This window comes from Pholcus phalangioides, unplaced genomic scaffold, assembly GCF_987345545.1.
Source record: "Pholcus phalangioides strain wild (caught in Gottingen) unplaced genomic scaffold, Ppha-v1.0 ptg000007l_1, whole genome shotgun sequence".
In the NCBI taxonomy this organism is placed as follows: Eukaryota; Metazoa; Arthropoda; class Arachnida; order Araneae; family Pholcidae; genus Pholcus; species Pholcus phalangioides.
Window position 1 is genome coordinate 33,269,147 of NW_028301600.1, and position 20,591 is coordinate 33,289,737.

Here is a 20,591-nt window from a genome sequence, read left to right on the forward strand (position 1 = left end):
CAGGTGTTTCTTGTTAAAAAAACATTTACTTTATATAAATATTTTACTTTGTTTGGTGCTAGACAAGATAACTGCAGCAGTTGGTTCCTGTTTTTCTGAATAGATATAGCCAACAGCATAGTAGAATTGGGGCAAGAAAGAGGGCAAAAGGAAGGGGCTGACTCCTTCTTGGCTCAATGGAAGCAAAATAAATGTAACTCCCCATTCTTGCTGCAAGTCTTTCAATTGCTTTTATTTCTTCATTGTTGTTTCAATTCTAGGTTGCTTAAATTACAATAGACATCCATATTTGTTTATGGGCCTATCAGCCACTTGTTTGGGCAATTTGCCTGTTGTATCCATGAGTTTTTATTTGCCATTGTTGTACTCAAAAACCCAGATGTCTGCCTGCTGACCAAAATATTTGTCTGTTGTTTTGATTAATACTACAGCATTTTTACATTCATCTGTCAAAACAAAAAGCAAGCAGCAGCATAAAAATTACAGAACACAGCTATTTGTTGGCTTATTTATTTGTTAATCTGGTGTTTCTCCAGGAAATTTTCAATAATTTGATCAATTTTTTACTGATGTCTTTTATTTTATACACTTTTATCTATTTTGCTTGTGTAACCATTTTTTTATTGCATAAAATATCCCAATGCAGTGTCAGCCAACAGGCTTTTCCAGAATATAAGAGAATTCAATTTTTTCCTTTGATGCATTTTGATACTTTTTTTATACAAAACACCTGTTCAGAAATTGAAAGAATAACTCATGACATGCTTATCTGAATGATGAAATTCCTTTATTTAACCTCCGAAATGCTGTTCTTGACTAAATAACTCCCCTCTCTCCCCCCCTTCAAAAAAAAAAGGCAGATTAAAATTACAAAGAAGCGCTTACTGGGTGTTTCTGAGAAACACTAGATCAGCAGTTCTTAACTGGTGTGCATTCAAAGATAATAAAAAAACAGTAAATTTGAAAAAAAAATTATAAGTATTTTTAAATAATTAAAATAAATCAGTAAGCTTGATGAATAAATTAAAAATGTTCCCATGGGGCTCCGCCATATAAATTATGTACCAGAAAGTACTCCGTGAGTCAAAAAATGTTGAGAACCTGCACTAGATTAACATATTCTCTAGAATTCTATACTTTTTATTCTGCAGTTTGCTTTTTTATTTTAACAAGATTTTTTTTTATTCTGTATCAAAAGCTTTAAAACCTAAGTTAATAGCATGTGGATACTTTTCTATTACTTAACTGTGTTCTTAACTGGCTGAACTCTGGAATTTTTTATTACAGAAAAAGCCAAAGATTGAAAAAACCAATCAATTTTAGATGTTTTATCCATATGTGTAAAATTTTATCATCATGCGTAAAATTTTATCGAAGAGTAGATGAACTTTGCCTAATAATACTCAGAAAATCACCAGCAAATAAGGCAAATACAAGAGAGATCTTGTATTTTCCTTATTTGTTGGTGATTTTCTGATTCAAATTTTTTTTCAAGATTCCTAACCCTGAGTGTGCATCAGAGTACAAGAAGGGATATGTCATGCGAAAATGTTGCATCGATCCTCATGGAAAAAAAAGTGAGAATTTATGAAACTCTATTTATTCTTCAAAAGTTTTTTGAAATACAGAAATACCCCAAAGTTACATGATAGGTAGGACTAATGAAAATTTTGTTAGTCAAATTTGTGTAAGTCAGGATATGGTTTTGCATACAAATACATGTAAATATTATTTAAGTGAGACAAAAATTACTAATTACTCTAGGCATATAGTACCACCATGGCACTTCCCTATGACTTCATAAAATTTAAATTGCCTCGTGACTGCAATCCAATTTTCAAAAAAGTCAGTATTCCTTAAAATATGAGTCCAGGCAAATCAGTCCTGTTAAACGCTTTGAATTTTTTGATAATGCCTTGGTCTATTGAAAGAAACAAGGTGCTTGTATTTGAAGGCAAGAAAATAACCTTCACCCATGGGCCAAAATTAATTGAGAGTTGCATACCAGGTGTATTGTCATTAAAGAACAATGCATTAAACTAAGACTGGCAATAAGGTTGGACTTCAGGTATGAAATTGTGACCTTTCTTCCTATAAAAGTGTCCCGTACTTGGGACAATTTTAAACTTTGCTCTGAAAAATCAACCTCTTCACGAAACGTTAAAATTTGAAGAAGAAAAAATACATTCTGAAGAGTTACTAAGCTCTTTGTACTGATAATTTAAAATTTTAGGTGTACAATTTAGTACCTAAAAAAATAAAATTGAATTTTTCCTAATTTAGGGATGGGTACCCTAACTTGGGAGGGTATAGTTTTTGTGTGTTGTCTCATGTATAAGTGCCTTAGTTTAAACTTGGGAGAGGTTAAATCTCTTTTTAAAAATGTCCTAAGGAAATACCAGACTGAAAACAGTTCAGAAATTATTTTATTCATCAGAAATAATGTCACAACCTTTATGACAAAATCAGAGAGTAAGTTCCCTGATAAGAAAATATCACCTATCACAGCACACATTCAAAAAAGGAACAAATGGACTTACGAAGTAGAAAACTTAAAAAACGTTAATGTGTGTAGTGACTTTGGCTGACACGAATGAACAAAAAAACAAAATATTGAAATGTTTGAAAAGCTAGAGGACAAAAGTGGAGATATCTCTGCAGATGTGCTAAGAGGTTTTACAATTCTCTTTATCTCATTTATTGAAACTTCATCTATGTCATCAACATCAGGAAATGAGAACACATCTGTTTTACCCATGTAAGTTCTCATAAAATGCATTGGGAACTGCTGCCCATCTAAACTGGCAAAAAAAAGTTGTGTGAATGGGGGCATTGGATTATACATAATGCATTGCATGTAAGCATTTGAAAACATAACAATGGCAATGCATTTTCTAATTTCGGACAACAGTGCCTTGGGACAATGTCCCAATTTTAGACAAACTTGATTTTTTTCTACTCAAGCCAGGCTGTACTTAACAATAACAGTGATAAAAAAGAAAGAAAGATTGGGCCGGCAATCTATAGGGGAAACCTCACCTAACATTGCCCTAAATCAGAGGAATCCCCATGTCTAAACGTAACTATAGGCAAACCTGAGTAATTCACTGAAAAAACTCACCAATTTTCAAGAAAATACTTGAAAAACTTTTCTCAACTGAAACACTATTTCTACACCACTTAAATAATCATGAAGTATTAACACAACAACAAACAAAATTGGTGACCTGCTATAAACATAACTTGCAGCAACTGTCAGAGTTACTAACTTATTAAAAAAGTCCCAAATCCTCTCAAGTAAGAAATCTTTAGAAAGTTATTTCTTATATCTTATTTAATTTTCAAAAAATATTTTCTTTCCAATTGTTTCATTTTATAAAATGAAATTATCAGAAATGAATGAAAAATGTTTCTGCATTTGATGATGGCATAAACATAAAGACATACATTTTAACAAAATTGCAGACTATGCAATGTTTTGATTAAAAACATTTTTCACAGGTAAGCTTAGTGAAGAGGTGCTAATTTTGGCGTTAAGATTGATAATAAAGTCCCCAGTCATGATAAATGTTTCAAACTTTGGTTGATTTGGTTGTACTTGGTTGTGGTCCTGAATTTGTTGCTCAGATTTGAAACACTTTCTGCACTACTGAAACAATCATGAAGTGTTAACACAACAAACAATCTTGGTGATCTGCTATAAACATAACTTGCAACAACTGTCAGTGCTACCAACTTATTAAAAAAAAGTCCCAAATCATCTCAAGTAAGTCCGCTGTCCCAAGTATGGACCTTGACTGTATAATACAAGCTCTGCTATTCCATTTTTAAATCATGGCAAAATTTTTATCTATATTCTGCTCTCTAAGAGCTGATAATGGACACAGACATGTGTAATTGCTGAAAAGTCAGAAAATATTCCACTCTCTCTCCCTCACACATGGCCATCCTTTTACTCATGAGTGTATTTCAAAAGGGAAAATATCAAACACAGTCTGCGTCAAATAAAAAATAAATCTTTTAGATGTATTCTCGAATATTGATTGTAAATCATTTCAAAAGGCATTTATAGCTTAATGGCAGTCAAGTGGTTAGCATGTTAGTCTGTTAGTCAGCTAATTAGCATGCAGAATCTCGGTTCAGGCATGGATGTGTAGTAATACTAACAATTGTACTAAATTTCCCTAGACAGATCACACAGATCTCAGGAAAATGTAAAGGATTATGCTATTTATGCGTAAGAAAATATATCGACGATTATATATACACCCAGAGATGCCATACAGTACACAGTAATTAGATGTTAGGATACCTTTTAGTTGAGGATGATGTCACTCTCACTATCCATACAAGGGTTTTAACAGCTGGCTGATACGAAGATATATTTTGGAAAGAGAGAAAATTCAACTGTCCCTGCGAGGAATCGAACCCATGTCCTTTCACTTTCCGGGTGAACGCCCTAGACCACTAGACTACAGAGGCAATGAATATCTCAATCTTTCCTTGGAGCTTGTGTGCATTGAACGGGACCATATATGGACAGTTGGACCTAACTCAGGCCAAAGCTCACAATTGCTGACAACGCCACCAGATGGCGACTTTTCCAAGGATGTCACTCTCCGCTATCCATACAAAGCTTTGTGAGCCTTGGCCTGAGTTGGATCAGACCATCCATGTACGGTCCCATTCAGTGCACACCAGCTCCAAGGAAGGATTGAGATATTCGTTGCCTCTGTAGTCTAGTGGTCTAGGCCATTCACCCAGAAAGTGAAAGGATGTGGGTTCAATTCCCCACAGGGGCAGTTGAATTTTCTCTCTTTCCAAAATATATGTTCGTATCAGCCAGCTGTTAAAAACCTTTGTACCTTTTACTTGCCGGCACACCTCTAAAAAACTTTCACATGAGGTGTTTTTTAATGATTTATTGTCAATATAGATGTCCATTGTTTTACATGATTAATTGGTTACACAAAATAATTGTGTAAGACTAAATAGCTTAAAGTGAGTTAAATTCAACATGGCTAAGATAGCATAGGGGTGTCTTCAAAAGGATAGCAAACGATAAAAACACAACATTCTGCAGCAAAGTAAATTTTTGTGTGGTGAATAAATTAAATACTCAAAGTTATAAATAAATATTTCAAATTTATATATGCTGTACAAAGAATTTAATTATTACTATTTTATGAACGCTACATACTTCTGGTAGCCTTCAATTGCATATTGGTTTTTATGAGCATGAATCTGTGCTTTCCTTAAGTTCCTGGTGTGATAGGCTGATAACTTTTTCAATGAAACAGTTGAGAGCTAGGCTCATAATTGAATTATAATTCTCACAGCATTTTTAATATGCTTCAAAAGTAATCTGCCATTTTTGTTGACACTTTTGTCAATATACTTTCATTCACACTTAGTGTTATTCTGTATTGCAGCCCCTATGGGGAAAAGGTCTTGGAAGATGTTCTATGCTACTTTAAGAGATTTGGTTTTATATCTGCACAAAGTGAGTTCAGTTAATTTTTTTGTTTTTGTTTGTTTATTTATTTTTTCATTCTATTCATATTGAGATTTTATTTTTTGTTCATATAATAGTTTTTGAAAATTGAAACATCCTGAAAAGATTGTGATCAAAATGAGAGAAACTTTACTACAAATTGTGATAATGATATATATATTATGATAAATGTGATTATCTCTCATGGTTATTATACATGATTGCCGACTATTTTGGCAAATTTGATAAATTCCCCTAAATTTATCACTTTTACCAGCAATTTTGGATGATACTCAAACATCGTTAGTAAACACGATAAATCTTAAATTCATCATATTCGCTGGTTATTATCATATGACAAGTCTGTCCCATTGCTGTTATAAATAAGATTTATTATTTAGATGACTGTACTTGTGAGCCAGAGTCTGAACTGGATATAATGAACTTTGATGAATTTTTCTAAATATCCCTTAAATGACTGCAATAATTAACTCCTATTTCACAAATTCTTAAATCACCCTGATGTAACAAACTAATCTAACAAATTGTATGTTTGTACCAAGGTATAAGGAGCTCTTATTCAACAAATTTTACAATTGTACCCCCGATATAACTAATTCCCATTTAACAAATTTTTTGATTTAACCAAGTTTTTTTGTGCATATACAATCTGATCCCAATGTAACAAACTCTTGTTTAATAAATTCTGCAATCAGACTCAGCTATAATTCACTCCTATTTGATGAATTCTACGATCAGACCTTGATATAATGAACTCATATTTAACAAATTTTAATAATGTACCCTGATATAACAAACTCCCATTTAACAAATTTCAAATCATGAAATTCCTTAAATGGGAGTTTGTTATATCATGGTCTGACTATATTTATCAAACATACTAGACCAATTTGGAATTTTTTTCATATTTATCAAATGCATAAATTACACCAGGTTGTTATGCATAATCACCAGTATAAGCAATAAATTTAAAGTATTTATCAAATTTACTGGGTACTATTGGATATTATTTATGATCACTGGTAAAAGTGATAATTTTTTAGCATAACCCCTTAACAGTTTAATTTTTCCCCAAATTTGATCCAAAAAATGTTTTTTTATTGCATTTTTTGTTTATTTTACATTTTTAAGTAGGAAAAAGTTATAAAAATGAACATTTCTAATATTTTAAGCATTTAGAACAACTTTTTTACTGCAAATAAAATAATGTTTTTCCTGGAAGTTGTCTTTTCTTTCTACATGAGCACCTAACAGGGAAGTTTATGGTTGTGTATATAAAAATAAAACTACCTTTATACAACTACTGCCATCTATATGACTAATTTTGTATTAAAATAGAAGAAATATATGAGAGAATGAGATTGCCCATACTGGATAAGGGCAAATCAGTGAAGGCCTGAAAACAATGCCTGTACGGCACATGGGCAAAACAGGCAAAGGGTTAATCAAATTCACCAATGATACTTGGGTATTATGCATAATCGCCAGTACAAATGATAAATTTATCAAATTTACTGAGTGGATTGGCGATTATGCATAGTAACCAGTTGATCACGTTTACTGTAACATACAACTTCCGGAAAAGTATTTAATGATGAGACGAGGAAACTGAGAAATGGTGAAAAGAAGCCTTTATTATTCATTACAAGTGAAATGAAATTAATGGAATAAAATTATTTAGACCTGTAAGAACAGCAACTAAATATGAGACAAATATAGCTTTAATTGAATTCAACCCCTTAATTTACAGGGACGAGATATTTGGCCATGTGTGGATGGAAGATATATATTTAACGCTCTCTCCCTTCTTTTGACACTCTTCATTGGTAAACCAGTGAATGGAAACTTTTTTTTCTTTTCCATTATCTCAGCATTGTTATTTCTTTTCTTCCTCACTGCAGTTTTATGAGTAAAAAATATAATATTACATACATAGGGAAGAGGGGTGGCTGGGAGAGGAAAAAAGAATGAAAAACCCGCTCCTCAGAAATCTTTTTCCCATTCATTTCCTATGTATTAACAATAATATCAATTTTTGAGATTTATCTCTTCTAGTTTAACTGAAAATCATCTAAATTTGTTGCTAAAAGCCTGTATGTAAAGGGGTTAAAATAACAATGAAAAAAGATTTTCATAAAAAAATAAAGTAACCAAAATGAGTTTGCATGGAAAAAGTACCTAATATATAAAAGGAGGTGACAATTTTTTTTTGGGGGGAGGGGGGTAGTAGCATGCATAAAAAGAGTGTTTTATTCTAGCACAGTGTTTTCCAAAGTGGGCAATATCGCCCCCTGGTAGGCGATGGAAAGGTTTGGGGGGCGATAGAAGTTACGGGTATATAACATAGAATCCTATAGATTCACTTGTGTTAGGGGGAGAGATGAGAGGTATGCGATGAAGAAGTGATGGAACAAAAAGTTTGGGAAACTATGTACATGCAGATCAGGCGTCTTCCACTTTTATTTCTAATATGGAAGATGGCCGCACTTCTTGAACATAAAGTACACGTAACTCTAACATCATAAATTCTTACAGGTGAACTTGGTTGATTCTAAGTCCAAAGTCACTGGAAAAAGTTGGAATTATCCGAAATTCAAATTATCCAATTAATCTATCCTGGATCTGTAAAATGACCTCAAATTGCAACATAATCATCAACATTCACGCATGATAACAGCTATCAATTATTAAAATTTTATCAGTTATGAAACTGTTTCCCAATTTTTAGTAATTTATAATTATAATAATTGGTCCTAGCTGCTACATTATTCCACTGTTCTGGAATCAGCATTACTGCAGAATTTCCATGTTCAAAGCCTGATTTACAGAAAAAGTTCATGATCATTAGTTTCAAAACTGTTTCTCAAATTTTGCTTATCATTTCTTATGCTATCAAGGAAATATAAATATACTTTCATTAACGTATTATGATTGGAACTTCCCAATTCTTTCCATGCTCATAATGACAACAAAAAGATTCAGATATTAAATGGCATACTCTATCTATATGTTGAAAAAAACATAATCAGTATTAAGTACTATGCATTCTCAATGCACTCCAGTGGAACAATATTAAAATGGGCATTAAATTATTTTTTTTTAAAGTGAGAGAGTAAATGTAATTTTTAAACTTTTATTTGACTTTAAAAAATTGTTTAACAATTTTATCTAGAAAAATCAAAGTCTGACTTCTTGTAGAAATTTTCCAAACTAAATTTGCTCATGAAAAAACCATGTTTTTCCCCTATAACTTCAGATTATTAAAAAAATTTGAATTAAACAAGAAATTTTTATATTAAATTAGAAAACTCACGCTCTCTCAAGGGGCGTTCATAGAAGTTTGAATTATCCAAAATTTGAATAAACCAAATTTGAATTTACAAGTTCTACTGTACATTCGAACCATGCATAAAGACACATACAATACTTTTCATCATGCACCATTGAAAATAATTCCTAGAGGAATTTTTACAAGGTACATGCCAAGGTGTGGGGTATCACACCTTGGCATGTATAATAGCAATACTAGCACATTGTTTGTAAGCCATTTAAGTGGTTTTCATAGTGAAATATGTTCAAATATGGCTAATAATTTAAGAATTAGGAATGACATTAAGTAGAGCATAAACTTTTATTACATGTAATATAAACTTAATCATGGAAAGGTGCAGTGTTTATGTTAAAAGCTCACAAATATTTTTGTACATTCTTCAATCGCTACATATGCAAGCATTTATTTTGAGAAATATGATGACAATGAGATATGTTCTTCATTTTTGGGTAACCATCACTGCATCAATTATACGTTCAATGATATGAGAATTTTTACATACGCTGGAAAAAAAGTATTAAAGATAATCTGAAATTACTATTATGAACAGGGGTAGGTTACACTTGTCACAATTTTTAAATCATGATTGGCTGTGATCAGTCATTGGTTGTTTTGTCTTTTCTGTATCATATAAAGAATTAATCTTTTCAATGACACAGTGTTAAATGAGTTTGTACAATTGCTTGAAGTTTTTAGTTCCTAGTTTTATTTATTTTTCTGTGGTTTTCCAACTTTGAAGGTATGAATAAGTCTTCCTCATTCAAAATAGTCTTGCGACAGCAACCACAACATTAAATCACTTATAAAATATTTACTCACTACCAATTCAAAAGACAGATAGCATCACCACCTCCTGAATACATAACATGCATGACACATTCATATATGAATTACAAACACACTATCCAGACACCACTAACCTCTTCAAGCGCAAAATGCTATTAAATTGCTTGCAGTAAATAGGCCAATGATGTGGAATTTGAGTTGAGTAAAGCGTTTTCAATATTTCAATACTATATGCTATTAATTAAAAATTTCATGTCTGTTTTTCATCAGTATTATAGAATGTCAAAAGGTGCACTTTCCAATTTATGTAAGTTAAACCCTTGATTGTGTTTAACATTTATCTTTTCAGAATTCTTTGACCACCATTTTTCATATTGATATATTTTTTTCCAGGATGAAAATGGATTCAGGAAAAATCAAATGTATGATAGCTTGCATAATTCTATAAGAATTCACCATGCTCTGGCCACTAAAGCCTCTGACTATTCAAAAAAAAGGAATGTCTTTCGTCTTCAAACAGCAGATCAGGCTGAGTATTTGTTTCAAACAAGGTATATATACATATAGCCTATATAAGTTCAAACATTTTTTTGTGAATATATATACATGTATTATACTTGATACCTAGTATTGAAATACATTCTTTAACCTTTTGCGGTCCAAATGTTTTTCGGCACTTCATTGGTAGAGTTCGTACTTTATAGTGCCATCTGTCACAATGAGGAAGGCCCCTGGATGTTTGTCCCTTCGCATTTTGACGTGAAAACATCTTTAAAATTGATGTCGGGTGTGGGGAGGCAATCGCCCCAAAAAGAGCAAAAGTTTTTGTCAAAGTAACTTCAAACTTCAATAATTCTGCTTAAAATAGAAATAGCGTTGCCATTGTGGTATCACTTTAAAGAAAAAAATGAAAGTTTGTGCTCGTACCACTTTGACATTTATGGCAGCAGGTTCTCGTGATCTACATGCACCCAAAGTGAGCCCACGATGTCCATAAACTGGATTATATCTCAGAGACTAATCGTCTGATCCGAGTGAATCAAGTGTCATTTTGAGAAGGAGTGTATATGTTGCAACTCATTTTATATTCTAAAAATCTGTATCTCAAAAACTAAATAAAAGGCTGTAAATTTGAAAAAGTTTGAAAACTTCCAGATTTTTTCAAAATTTAGTGATATATAAGGGCAAAATACAAGCAGAATAACAAAAATCAGGCACAAATGCATGGAGCACAAAATTCCAAAGAGAATGGCACCAAAAACAGAAGGCTGAGTATAAAACCAAAGTGCAGTACTGTTGCAAATATACAGCGTGATGCTCCCTTGTATCCCTTGGCTGCATATCACTGTTAAACTGTTAATCTTAGAGACATACTTCCAATTACAAAATGTATCTGAATATCGCGGGAATTTAAGATACTTCATTCGTATTGGAGTTGTTTGTTTTTTCATTGAAACAAAAAAAAAAAGGCCTTTTTGGTGACCCTGTTCTAAAAAACGAAATTAAAATGTTGCGCTGTCTCTCCTGAGGCCAATAAAAAAAATTACATGTATTTCATATTTGCTTCGATATTTTAATTCGAAAACACTAAAATGAAAGGAAGAACAGCATTTGAAGGGTAGAATGAGCATACCTGTTAGTTAATGTGGTTCTTTCTTACATTTTATGTGATTTTTGAATTTGAATGTCTCAGCAAATATTTCACTCAGAAACATGGAGTTTCATTTGTTAATCTCAGGAGACACAAGGCAACAACTTTTCAATTGGGTTTTTCAAGTACATGGTGTCTGTATGAAAAGTTAATTATTTGTATTTTAATGCAACCCCTTGCAATAGAATGACATATCTGAGGTTGTGGCACATTATTTTTATGCTTTTTTAATTGGAAGTATGCCTCTAGGATCAACAGTTCACCAGTTATTTGTCACCAAGGGACTTGAGACATCACCCCGTAAGCAGCATAAGCACGCTGTGGCAACTTGGGGGCCATCTGACAAACCTGGGTCAAGTATGGATGGATTATAAATTTTTTTACATTGCTGATGTATCTAAACCTAAACTAAGATCCCCATCACAGCCTTTTGTACAAAAAATTTATAATTTAATTTGAATTTACTATACACGATATACGTTCCCAAGAAAATAGCTGCAGCAGTGTCTGACACTGCCTTTTTTGTATAGCTTATAAGTTCTGTTAAGATGCTGAATTCACAGGAGTCTTCCTCAATCGTAAGGGATTGTTATAATAATGAAGTACTGTTGCTTCCTGATGCGGTTCTATGTGAAGTCTACCTTGACCACAAAAGGGTTAACAAATTTATTGTACAAAGAAGGAATTTTCAAATCTAGGCAAAAATTCAGCATATTTGATGTATATGTTTGAAAAAGAAATATGAATTTTAAAATAATTGAATTATTCATCAATCAGAACTGTACAAAGTGGGAAAGTCAATAGGGTGTTGATTCACTTCTGCATGAGGCTTTTTGAATAGATGTCATAATCATCATCAGCATCACTTTGAGGGACAAGCACAGGATGGTCCCCATAGAAATCAATGTTAAAATTGCTGATTTTACTGTAGAAATGCTGAAATTTACCACCACATCAATAATTTTAAAAATTGAATTGAATTATAGATTTTTGAAATATTTAGTTTGATTAGAGATATGAAGCCCAGAAAATGAAACATAAAATAATTAGCCGGACCTACTTTTCAGTGGGATATTCATGCAATAACATTTATTTCAATTTTTTATTTATATCTTCTCAAGCATGAAAATGAAAATTAATGTGTCTGTATTGCCTTATAATATCCAACTGCATCAATCTATATTGTTTAGGATGTTTTAAAATTAATTATGGGCCTATAAATTACATTGAAGAAATTCCATAACAAGCATTTTCAAGCATTTTGTGTAGCAAAAACATGCAGATTGATAACTTGAACTTCAAGAACATTTTTGAAATATCTAGCACCCATCAAAAAGAAAAAAAAAAGATTTATTTCTATGTTTCTTTAATTGATTTGTGTCTTTCATGAGTTGTGCAGGAAGTCGTCATATCGGTTACTTTGTCCATGGTTTGTATATCCCTCAAAGAAAAAGGAAATATCACGTGATCCAAAAAGCCTCATTGAGTTAAAATTGTTACTTGATAAAGCATTGGTAGTTCATGAAGTTTGGGTGTATTTAGTATGTCCCGGAAATAAGTGACATAGATCCAGTGGTGCCAAGAAAAAGTAAAAAAAGAACAAAATCTGTCAACAGAGTTAGCCAGACACACTCAACTGGGCTATGCGGTTCTGGAGCATGCTTTTTATGTCTGTCTCTTATTTCTCACATGTTAACTGCTTTATTATTATGTTTCATAAAATTGTTTCTTAAATTTTTAAAATATGCACTTGCTTCATTCGATTGACACTGCCAATTCTTAATAATGTTTCATAGCACCCCTATAAAAGTAAACGCATGTTGTTCTCCAGGATTTCTAGCTAAAGGGCCCCCCCCCCATGCTAAATTTGATATAGTCGGCACTCAATTTTACAAATCTCCAATTCATGAACTTTTCCTCTGGTCCAGAGCAATGGCAACTGCATGTCTCAAGGAATGTGATTAGTCAGTTTTGATCAAAAGAACTTTTCTTTCTTCATTTCTCTGCACTGCACAGTTAACCTTAGTGTATCTGAACTTGCCTAGCACTCTATTTTTTCCTTGTGATTATGTACATGAATTTCCAAACATGCCAAAAACGTCAAATGTTGTGGCAGATATGAAACGGAAATATCATGCGTCATGTATGTGTGAGGAAGTTAAACTTTTGGTAAAGCTAAAACGTGGAACACTAGTACAAATATCATTTGAAGAACACGAAATCAGAAAATCTTTCGTTTACAACCTTCGAAGGGAAGAAAAAAATAAGTTTTTTTTTTTTTTTAAATTTGAGCAGTGACTACAAAAAATGTTCAAAGAAGTATTTTTTTTATGGATAACTAGTAACGGTACGTAAATTAAAAATAATTGTTTTAAAATCCAATTATCTGTTAAACCAGAGGCAGCTCAAGTGAGGGTGCATTGTGCAAGGGGTATGCACCCAGGCAGCAGGTTCGAAGGGGTGGCAGTGAGGCTTTTGTTTAGTCACATAAATTTTTTAAATGTTTTTAATAATAAAATTCACAAGACACCTCCTGCATTGTCACTCTTTTGGATCATGCCTCGACAAAGATGACAAAGATGTTGAGAAAACTTGAGGAAACAGACAGGGTCTAGGGCCGTTACATAGGTGCCAGAACCATATAGCCCCCTTGTGTCCCCAATAATTTTGAGGGAGTTGAGGACCCCCAATAATTCTGGACCATCTGTGCTTTTTCTGCTTGCTGTTTTTTTTTTTTTTTGGAGTCTGCATTTGAAGTTTTCATAGTTGTATACATGTACCGATAGTAAACATATATATAGGACTTTTTTGGGGATAGGGCAATAAACTAGTCAACAATCTGCTGATTCAACCTACAGCAGACACTCCTTTTGTGCTGTCAATGCTGGGAAAACTTTTTTCTTCCTTTGAAAAGGTAGACACTCTCACCAGGAAAAAAACAGGGGGAAAGTAGAACTTCAGAGGAGGAAGGAAGTTTTAACTGAGCAGTCGTTACCCTGCTGTGAATAATAAAATAAGAAAAGCTGATGAACTGAATGCTGATAAGAACATAAAATATCATTTGAATAAATAGGCAGTGTATGGCTATGCTAGATGGGGGAGGGGGTTGCCCAACGTCAATGACTTAGCCGGTATGTGCATATATATATATGAATTAGCATTATTATTATGCTACCCAGCCTTTCAGGTCCATCTCCCCCCATGATATGATTGATACACGATTCTCAGGCAAACCAGCTGTCTTGTATTTGGTATTCCAAAAAAATGTAGAAAGGGACCCCTACTTAGTCATTTGTGTGTCCATTATAATAGCTGATGATGTTCACAAAAAATTTAATACTATTTATAGGTGTCCTAAATTTGTGTAAAAATACAACCAAGCAATATCTGTCTAAGTTCCACAGAAATAAAACACATTCCTGTTACTTTTCTCTTTCTGCAAATTTAAAAACGAATGTACTCTTATTGACATTCAGAAGGTTGCTTTCGTTTATCTGAGGTGGTCAATTCCTGTTTGGTCTTTCTGTAGGACAATAACTACAGCTCATTTCAAGCGTTTTATCGGCAATAATGTATATATATTGTGTGTTTAATAATGAAGGGTTAGACATTGAGTATCCGCAATTGAAGCATATGTGTTACTCCAACAAATATTTGTTAGTCTAAGTGATTTGAAACCAGGGGTGGCTTAAGCAAGGGTGCAAGGGCTGCAGTGCACCCAGGCGGTAGGTTGAAAGGAGCAGCGACCTAAGATTTTGTTTAGATACATAAATTTTTAAAATTTTAGAATAATAAAAATTCATAAGGCACCACACACTGTTACTCTTTTGAACCATACATTGAAAATGTAAACATTTAGAAAACTTGGGGGAACAGGCAGGGCCTGGGGCCATAATACCGGAAACAAGAATTGACTCTTATCACATGGGGCAAGTGTGCATTTTGGTTTGGTCATGGTCCCCACATTCTGTGGCAAGGCTCCCCTAAGCTGGGATCTTTGGTGGGCCACTAGGTTAGATTTTTCATGGGGCTCTCTATAGTAAATTTATAGGGTGGAAAAACAAAAAAATGATGAGAAGCGTCCTGGGCTGGTGCCATGTCAGCCCGACCCAGTAATTTTTTGTTGCTGTCAAATAAAGGCAGAGAAAGAATTTGGGTTCTCACTTGTCCATGTCTAGGGTCTGAAGCACCAAAAATCCAAACATTCCCCTAATTTTTGCCTTGGCAGCCTCAGAGTAGGCATTTTGACATTGACAAGGTTCAACTCTAGCTGGTATAATTAAGAACAATATTCTAGACCAAAAAAGACAGTTTGTTTAAAAGCAGGATGTATGGTCAAGTACAGTTGGTTGACCAATGGTGTGCAGCTTCGGTTGGGTGAAAGATTAGGTTTATCTCAGAGTCCCCTCAGCTGCAGCCCTTTCAGCCTTCCACCAGAAAGGTCTTTAGTAGTGGCACACAAGGTTTTGCATCTGGGCAGCAGGTGAGCTAAAGCTGCCCCTGTGCGTATATATTGCTCAAGTAATTTTTTTTCAAAGGAAAATATGAATTAAAGTTCTCAAAGAGGTATATTGCTGTTTTAAATATGAAAACTTGTGAAATACACAAAAGTTGATCCATAATCCAGAAAATTCCGGAATCACCTGTATTTTATCTGAGGTGAGGCTGATTAAAAGACATGCGATATTATTATATACCATTTATTAATGAAAACATAACGAGAACTAACTTGATTAATAATTAATGTATAGAATATAGACAAAGACATAACGCAGCTACCGGCAGCGTGACCGGGATTGATACAGGACGTAAACACACACACTGGACGGTCTTGACTGTTTTTACATCCTGTTGCCAGATACAACAGTTCTCCCATGCTTAATTGAACAGTTAATCTGTAACATACTCTAGCAGTTATGATGGAAATCTGCATTGCCGTGTTGACCTACGAAGCTGGGTATCAGGTTGGTCTGTAACTGGTACATGCTGGCTGTTTCTTGGTTGCGGTTGAATATCTGAATTCTGGGAGTAATGAGGTTGTTGCTGATACATTCCTGGATAACAAAAGTCTTGCCATCTGGGTTGGTGTTGAATGTGTTCATCAGAATTCTCATTATCATTAAATTTGGTAGTTGGTAAGAATGAGACTTTTTCGGAACCTCTGTTCTTCTCAGTTGATCAATGTGCCTTTTCAAAGAATAACCATCAACCAACTTCACTTGATAGTGAAGCTTTCCAAATTTCTGAATGACGGTACCAAGTTTCCATGCAGTTCGATTGTTAATATAACATCGGGCTTGTATTCTGTCTCCCACGCCTAATTGTCTAGACTTGATTGTGTGTTCAGTGTTCTTAATGTGTTTCCTGGGTCGAAAAGCATCGAACTGAATACGGATATTGTGTTGCAAATACATTTCAGCCGGAGTTTTTCTATTTGACAATGGAGTGGCTAGATATCGAAAAACTATTTCTCTCACCTTCGCATGCATTGAATTTGGCTCATTAGACATTGTTTTCAATCGATTTTTCGATGTCTGTACATTTTGCTCAACCAAGCCATTAGTAGCAGGATGTCCAGGTGCAATAAGCTTCTGAAAGATTCCATTTTTAGCACAATAAGATTTGAACTGGTCACTGACAAAAATTGTTGCGTTGTCTGAAACAATTGTGCGTGGATACCTGTGCACAGCGAAAATGTCAGATAACATTTGAAGGGTTGAGGATGTACAAGGCGCATTTCGACATATTATGATTTCAGCGCATTTGGATCTTGCATCGATAATGATCAAGAAAAAATTGTTCTGGAAAGACCCGGCGTAATCGATGTGGACGCGATCCCAATTTTCCTTTGGTTCGTCCCAAGGATGGACTTGCACTTTTGAAGGATTTGTCTTGATTTGTACACACTGTTCGCATGATCTAGATAAATGTTCAATATCTTTGTCGATTCCTTTCCAATAAATGTATCTTCGATGAAGTTGTTTCATTTTTGTGATGCCACAATGTGTGTTCGATGCAGTTCATTTAAAACAGATTTCTGTAGTATCTTTGGAATTACTACTCTCAGTTCTTTGAATAGGATTCCATCTTCTAAGGTATATTCATAAGAAAGTTCAGGATCTTGTTGAATTTTCTGTTTGATTTTCGATAAATTTTCATCAAAGTCAGTTGCTTTTTTGATTGAGTCTGCATTCAATACTTCTGTCGATATTTCATTAATTGATGCCATACACACTTGATTGATCTCGTTGTTGATAGCCATGTCACTAGATGTCTCTTTCTGCACAACTGGAGCCCTAGAAAGGCAATCAGCATCTGAATTTTCAATTCCTTTCTTGAACATAATTTCGTAATCAAACACTGAAAGAAAACTAGCATATCGGAGTAACTGGCCAGACGTCATAAGAGGTAGCTTTGAACTCGGATGAAAAATCCTTGTTAGAGGACGATTGTTGGTCGCTAACTTGAAACGTTTTCCGAACAAGTAGTTGAAGAAATGATTAACTGCAAACACGATGGCTAGTGCTTCACGATCGAGCTGTGAATAGTTTTGTTCGGCTTTCGTCAAAGATCTTGAGGCATATGCAATAGGTCTTTCTTGACCATCAATAATGCATGCCAAGATTCCGGCGATACCAACATGACTAGCATCACACATCGGGATAACTGGTAAGTTTGGATCATATGGAGTTAGAGTTCGGTCACTTGATATTTCCATTTTCAACTTGATAAAGGCTGCTTCACATGATGCTGACCATCAGAACTTTGAATATTTTCGAAGGAGTTGTTGCAGGGGGTAGGTAACAGAGGAAATATTTGGCAGAAATCTTGAATAATACGTGACCATACCGAGAAATCGACGTAATGCTTCCACATTTGATGTACGTAGAATTTCCATAATTGCCCTAATTTTCTCAGAACTTTTGGAAATTTTCTTGAACTCCACAGTATGTCCTAGGTATTCGATACGTTCTTGAAAAAATGAACACTTATTCTTATTCAGGTGAAGATCATATTCCTGTTATCTCTGGAGGCACAGTTCAAGGTTCCCAGCATATTCTTCTCGTGTGGTACCATGCACAATGATATCGTCGAAGTACGAGAGAGTCTTGGGTATCCCTTGAAGGACTTGGTCGATTATTCGGTTGAATTCACTAGGTGCTGTTTTGATGTCAAAAGATAGCCTATTCATGTGGTAAGTTCCACGATGAGTAGACAAAGTTTGAATTTGACTGCTTTCTTCATCTACTGGAACATGAAGATAGGCTTTGAACAAATCTAGCCGGCAGAAATATTTTGAGTTTCGGAGACTGTTCAGGATCTCATCAATTCAACGAATTGGATAGTTGGCACTGACAAGACGCTCGTTGCCACCAATCTTGTAGTCTACACAGAGTTGTACATTTCCATCAGGTTTAGGAATAACTACCAACGGTGATCCCCAATCACTTGTTGCAACTTTTTATATGATTCCTTGGGATTCAAGCATGTCCAGTTCTTGATTGACTTTTTCGCATAAGGAACTTCACATTCCTTATGGAAAACTGGTTTGCAATTTTCACGTAGCTGCAATGAGACTTTGAAACCTGGGATACAACCAACTTTTTCTTCAAAAATTTTTGGATATTTAGAAATAATGTTATCCATGCAGTTGGTTTGTTGAACTTGTAATGTTCCCAAATCAGCTGGTTTTTGAGAGTCGATATCTTCTAGGCTTATTTTTAGATGCCTTATCCAAACACGTCCTAATAATGCATCATATTCCTTTGGAACAACGTAGAACACAGAATATTTTCTCTTGGTACTCCACATTCACATCCACTTTTCCATCAGGCAGGAACACATTACCAGTGTATGATCAGAAAGCAACAGTTGAATTTTGAAGTTGTGTTCGAATGTTCAGCTTATGGAATGCATCGCATGGAATAAATGTAAAAATCCTTCACCAGAGTCCACTTCGAATCTTACCTCTCGGCCTTCAATGTTGATCATGATGAAATATTTGTCTATATACTTTTGTTGCTCGTGGTGTTGAAATATGTCGATAATTTGTTGCACACTATAACAACGAAAAGCTTCGGCATTGGACACATGATTGGTTGATTTGAATTCTGATGGATTTTCGCTCTGTTCACCTAGCAGTGTCTTAATGCATACTTTTCTGAGGTGTCCCGTTTTCTTGCAGGCACTGCACTTGAGAGATTTTGGATTAGTTTTGAATCATTTGCAATGTGATTATCTTGACCACAACAAATACAAAGATTTTGTATACCCAATTTTACAAAGTCTATTCTGGAACTGGATTTGGAATGCTGGCGGTTCTTGCTTCTTGGATAAGATACAGCTGTGTTTCGCGACGTACTCGAGTAAGGTTTTGCTGGTCTGGATTTCACAACTTTTTTGACTTCATCAAAAGTTGCACTTGTTGATTTTTTTTAAAGTTCGCAACAGTCGATTTTTGATACTTCAAGAGCTATTGCTCTCTTCAAAATGTCATCATATTCAAGTATTTCAGACTGTAAAAGTTGCTCATGTATCGAGTTGTCCCAAATTCCACAAACACACTGCACACGTAGAAATATATCCGCTATAGACATTTTGCATTGGCAAGGTGACACAAACTCACAGTTGATAATATCCTGTCGCAGAGTTGCTACATGATCCGCGATTGTTTGATTTTCTGTCTGATAGGTAGACAAAAATTTATGTTGTGCCACTACTATGTTCTTCTTTGGACACAGATGGACTTCGAATGTTTTGATGAGTTTGTCATATGTGAGCTCGTTCGGTAGGCGAGCTTGTCTTGTTTGGTTATTGTTTACATAGTTGGGAGAGTCTGATCAGCTCTCTGGATTGTGTCATGTTGCCAGATTCCGATGTAATATTTTATTTGTAATGTTTATTATTTAGTGACGCATGAGTATGTAAATCAGATATTTTGTTGGCGAAAAGGCCTTGCGAGGACATGTGGTCTTAAACTTTTTGTGAAATGGGAGTATAAATTCCTCCCTCTTTGTCGCTCACTTGCGCTCATGTAACGTGCCGATGGTCCCCCGGTATAAAAGTCTGTAGTCGCCGTTACGTAAATCTGTTGTTGTCATAAATATTGTTACTATTCATCGGCAGCGGTGATCGTGTGGCTGCGATCACATGCAGATGAGGTGACCTTGAAGCCGATTGGCTTGTTTAGACACATGCGGTCGGAAGTTTTTCCTTTAAATACTGGCCGTACGTTGTAACAGGTCTGACTTGGCGCTCATCCTTTGTTTTGTTCATTCAACTGAAGCCCTCTAGTTGGACGGTTCTCC

At 34.5% G+C, this 20,591-nt stretch overlaps 1 protein-coding gene across 2 annotated transcripts in view; it reads left to right on the plus strand.

Annotated features, from left to right (window-relative positions):
* LOC149085206 (PH and SEC7 domain-containing protein-like) overlaps positions 1–20,591 on the plus strand; it is a 148,902-nt gene that overhangs the window by 109,242 nt on the left and 19,069 nt on the right. For both annotated transcript variants that reach the window (XM_089233069.1, XM_089233070.1), the window contains 3 exons: positions 1,496–1,577; positions 5,433–5,503; positions 10,026–10,183. In XM_089233069.1, the coding sequence (XP_089089195.1) occupies positions 1,496–1,577; positions 5,433–5,503; positions 10,026–10,183 (311 nt within the window). The remainder of the gene's footprint in view (positions 1–1,495; positions 1,578–5,432; positions 5,504–10,025; positions 10,184–20,591) is intronic.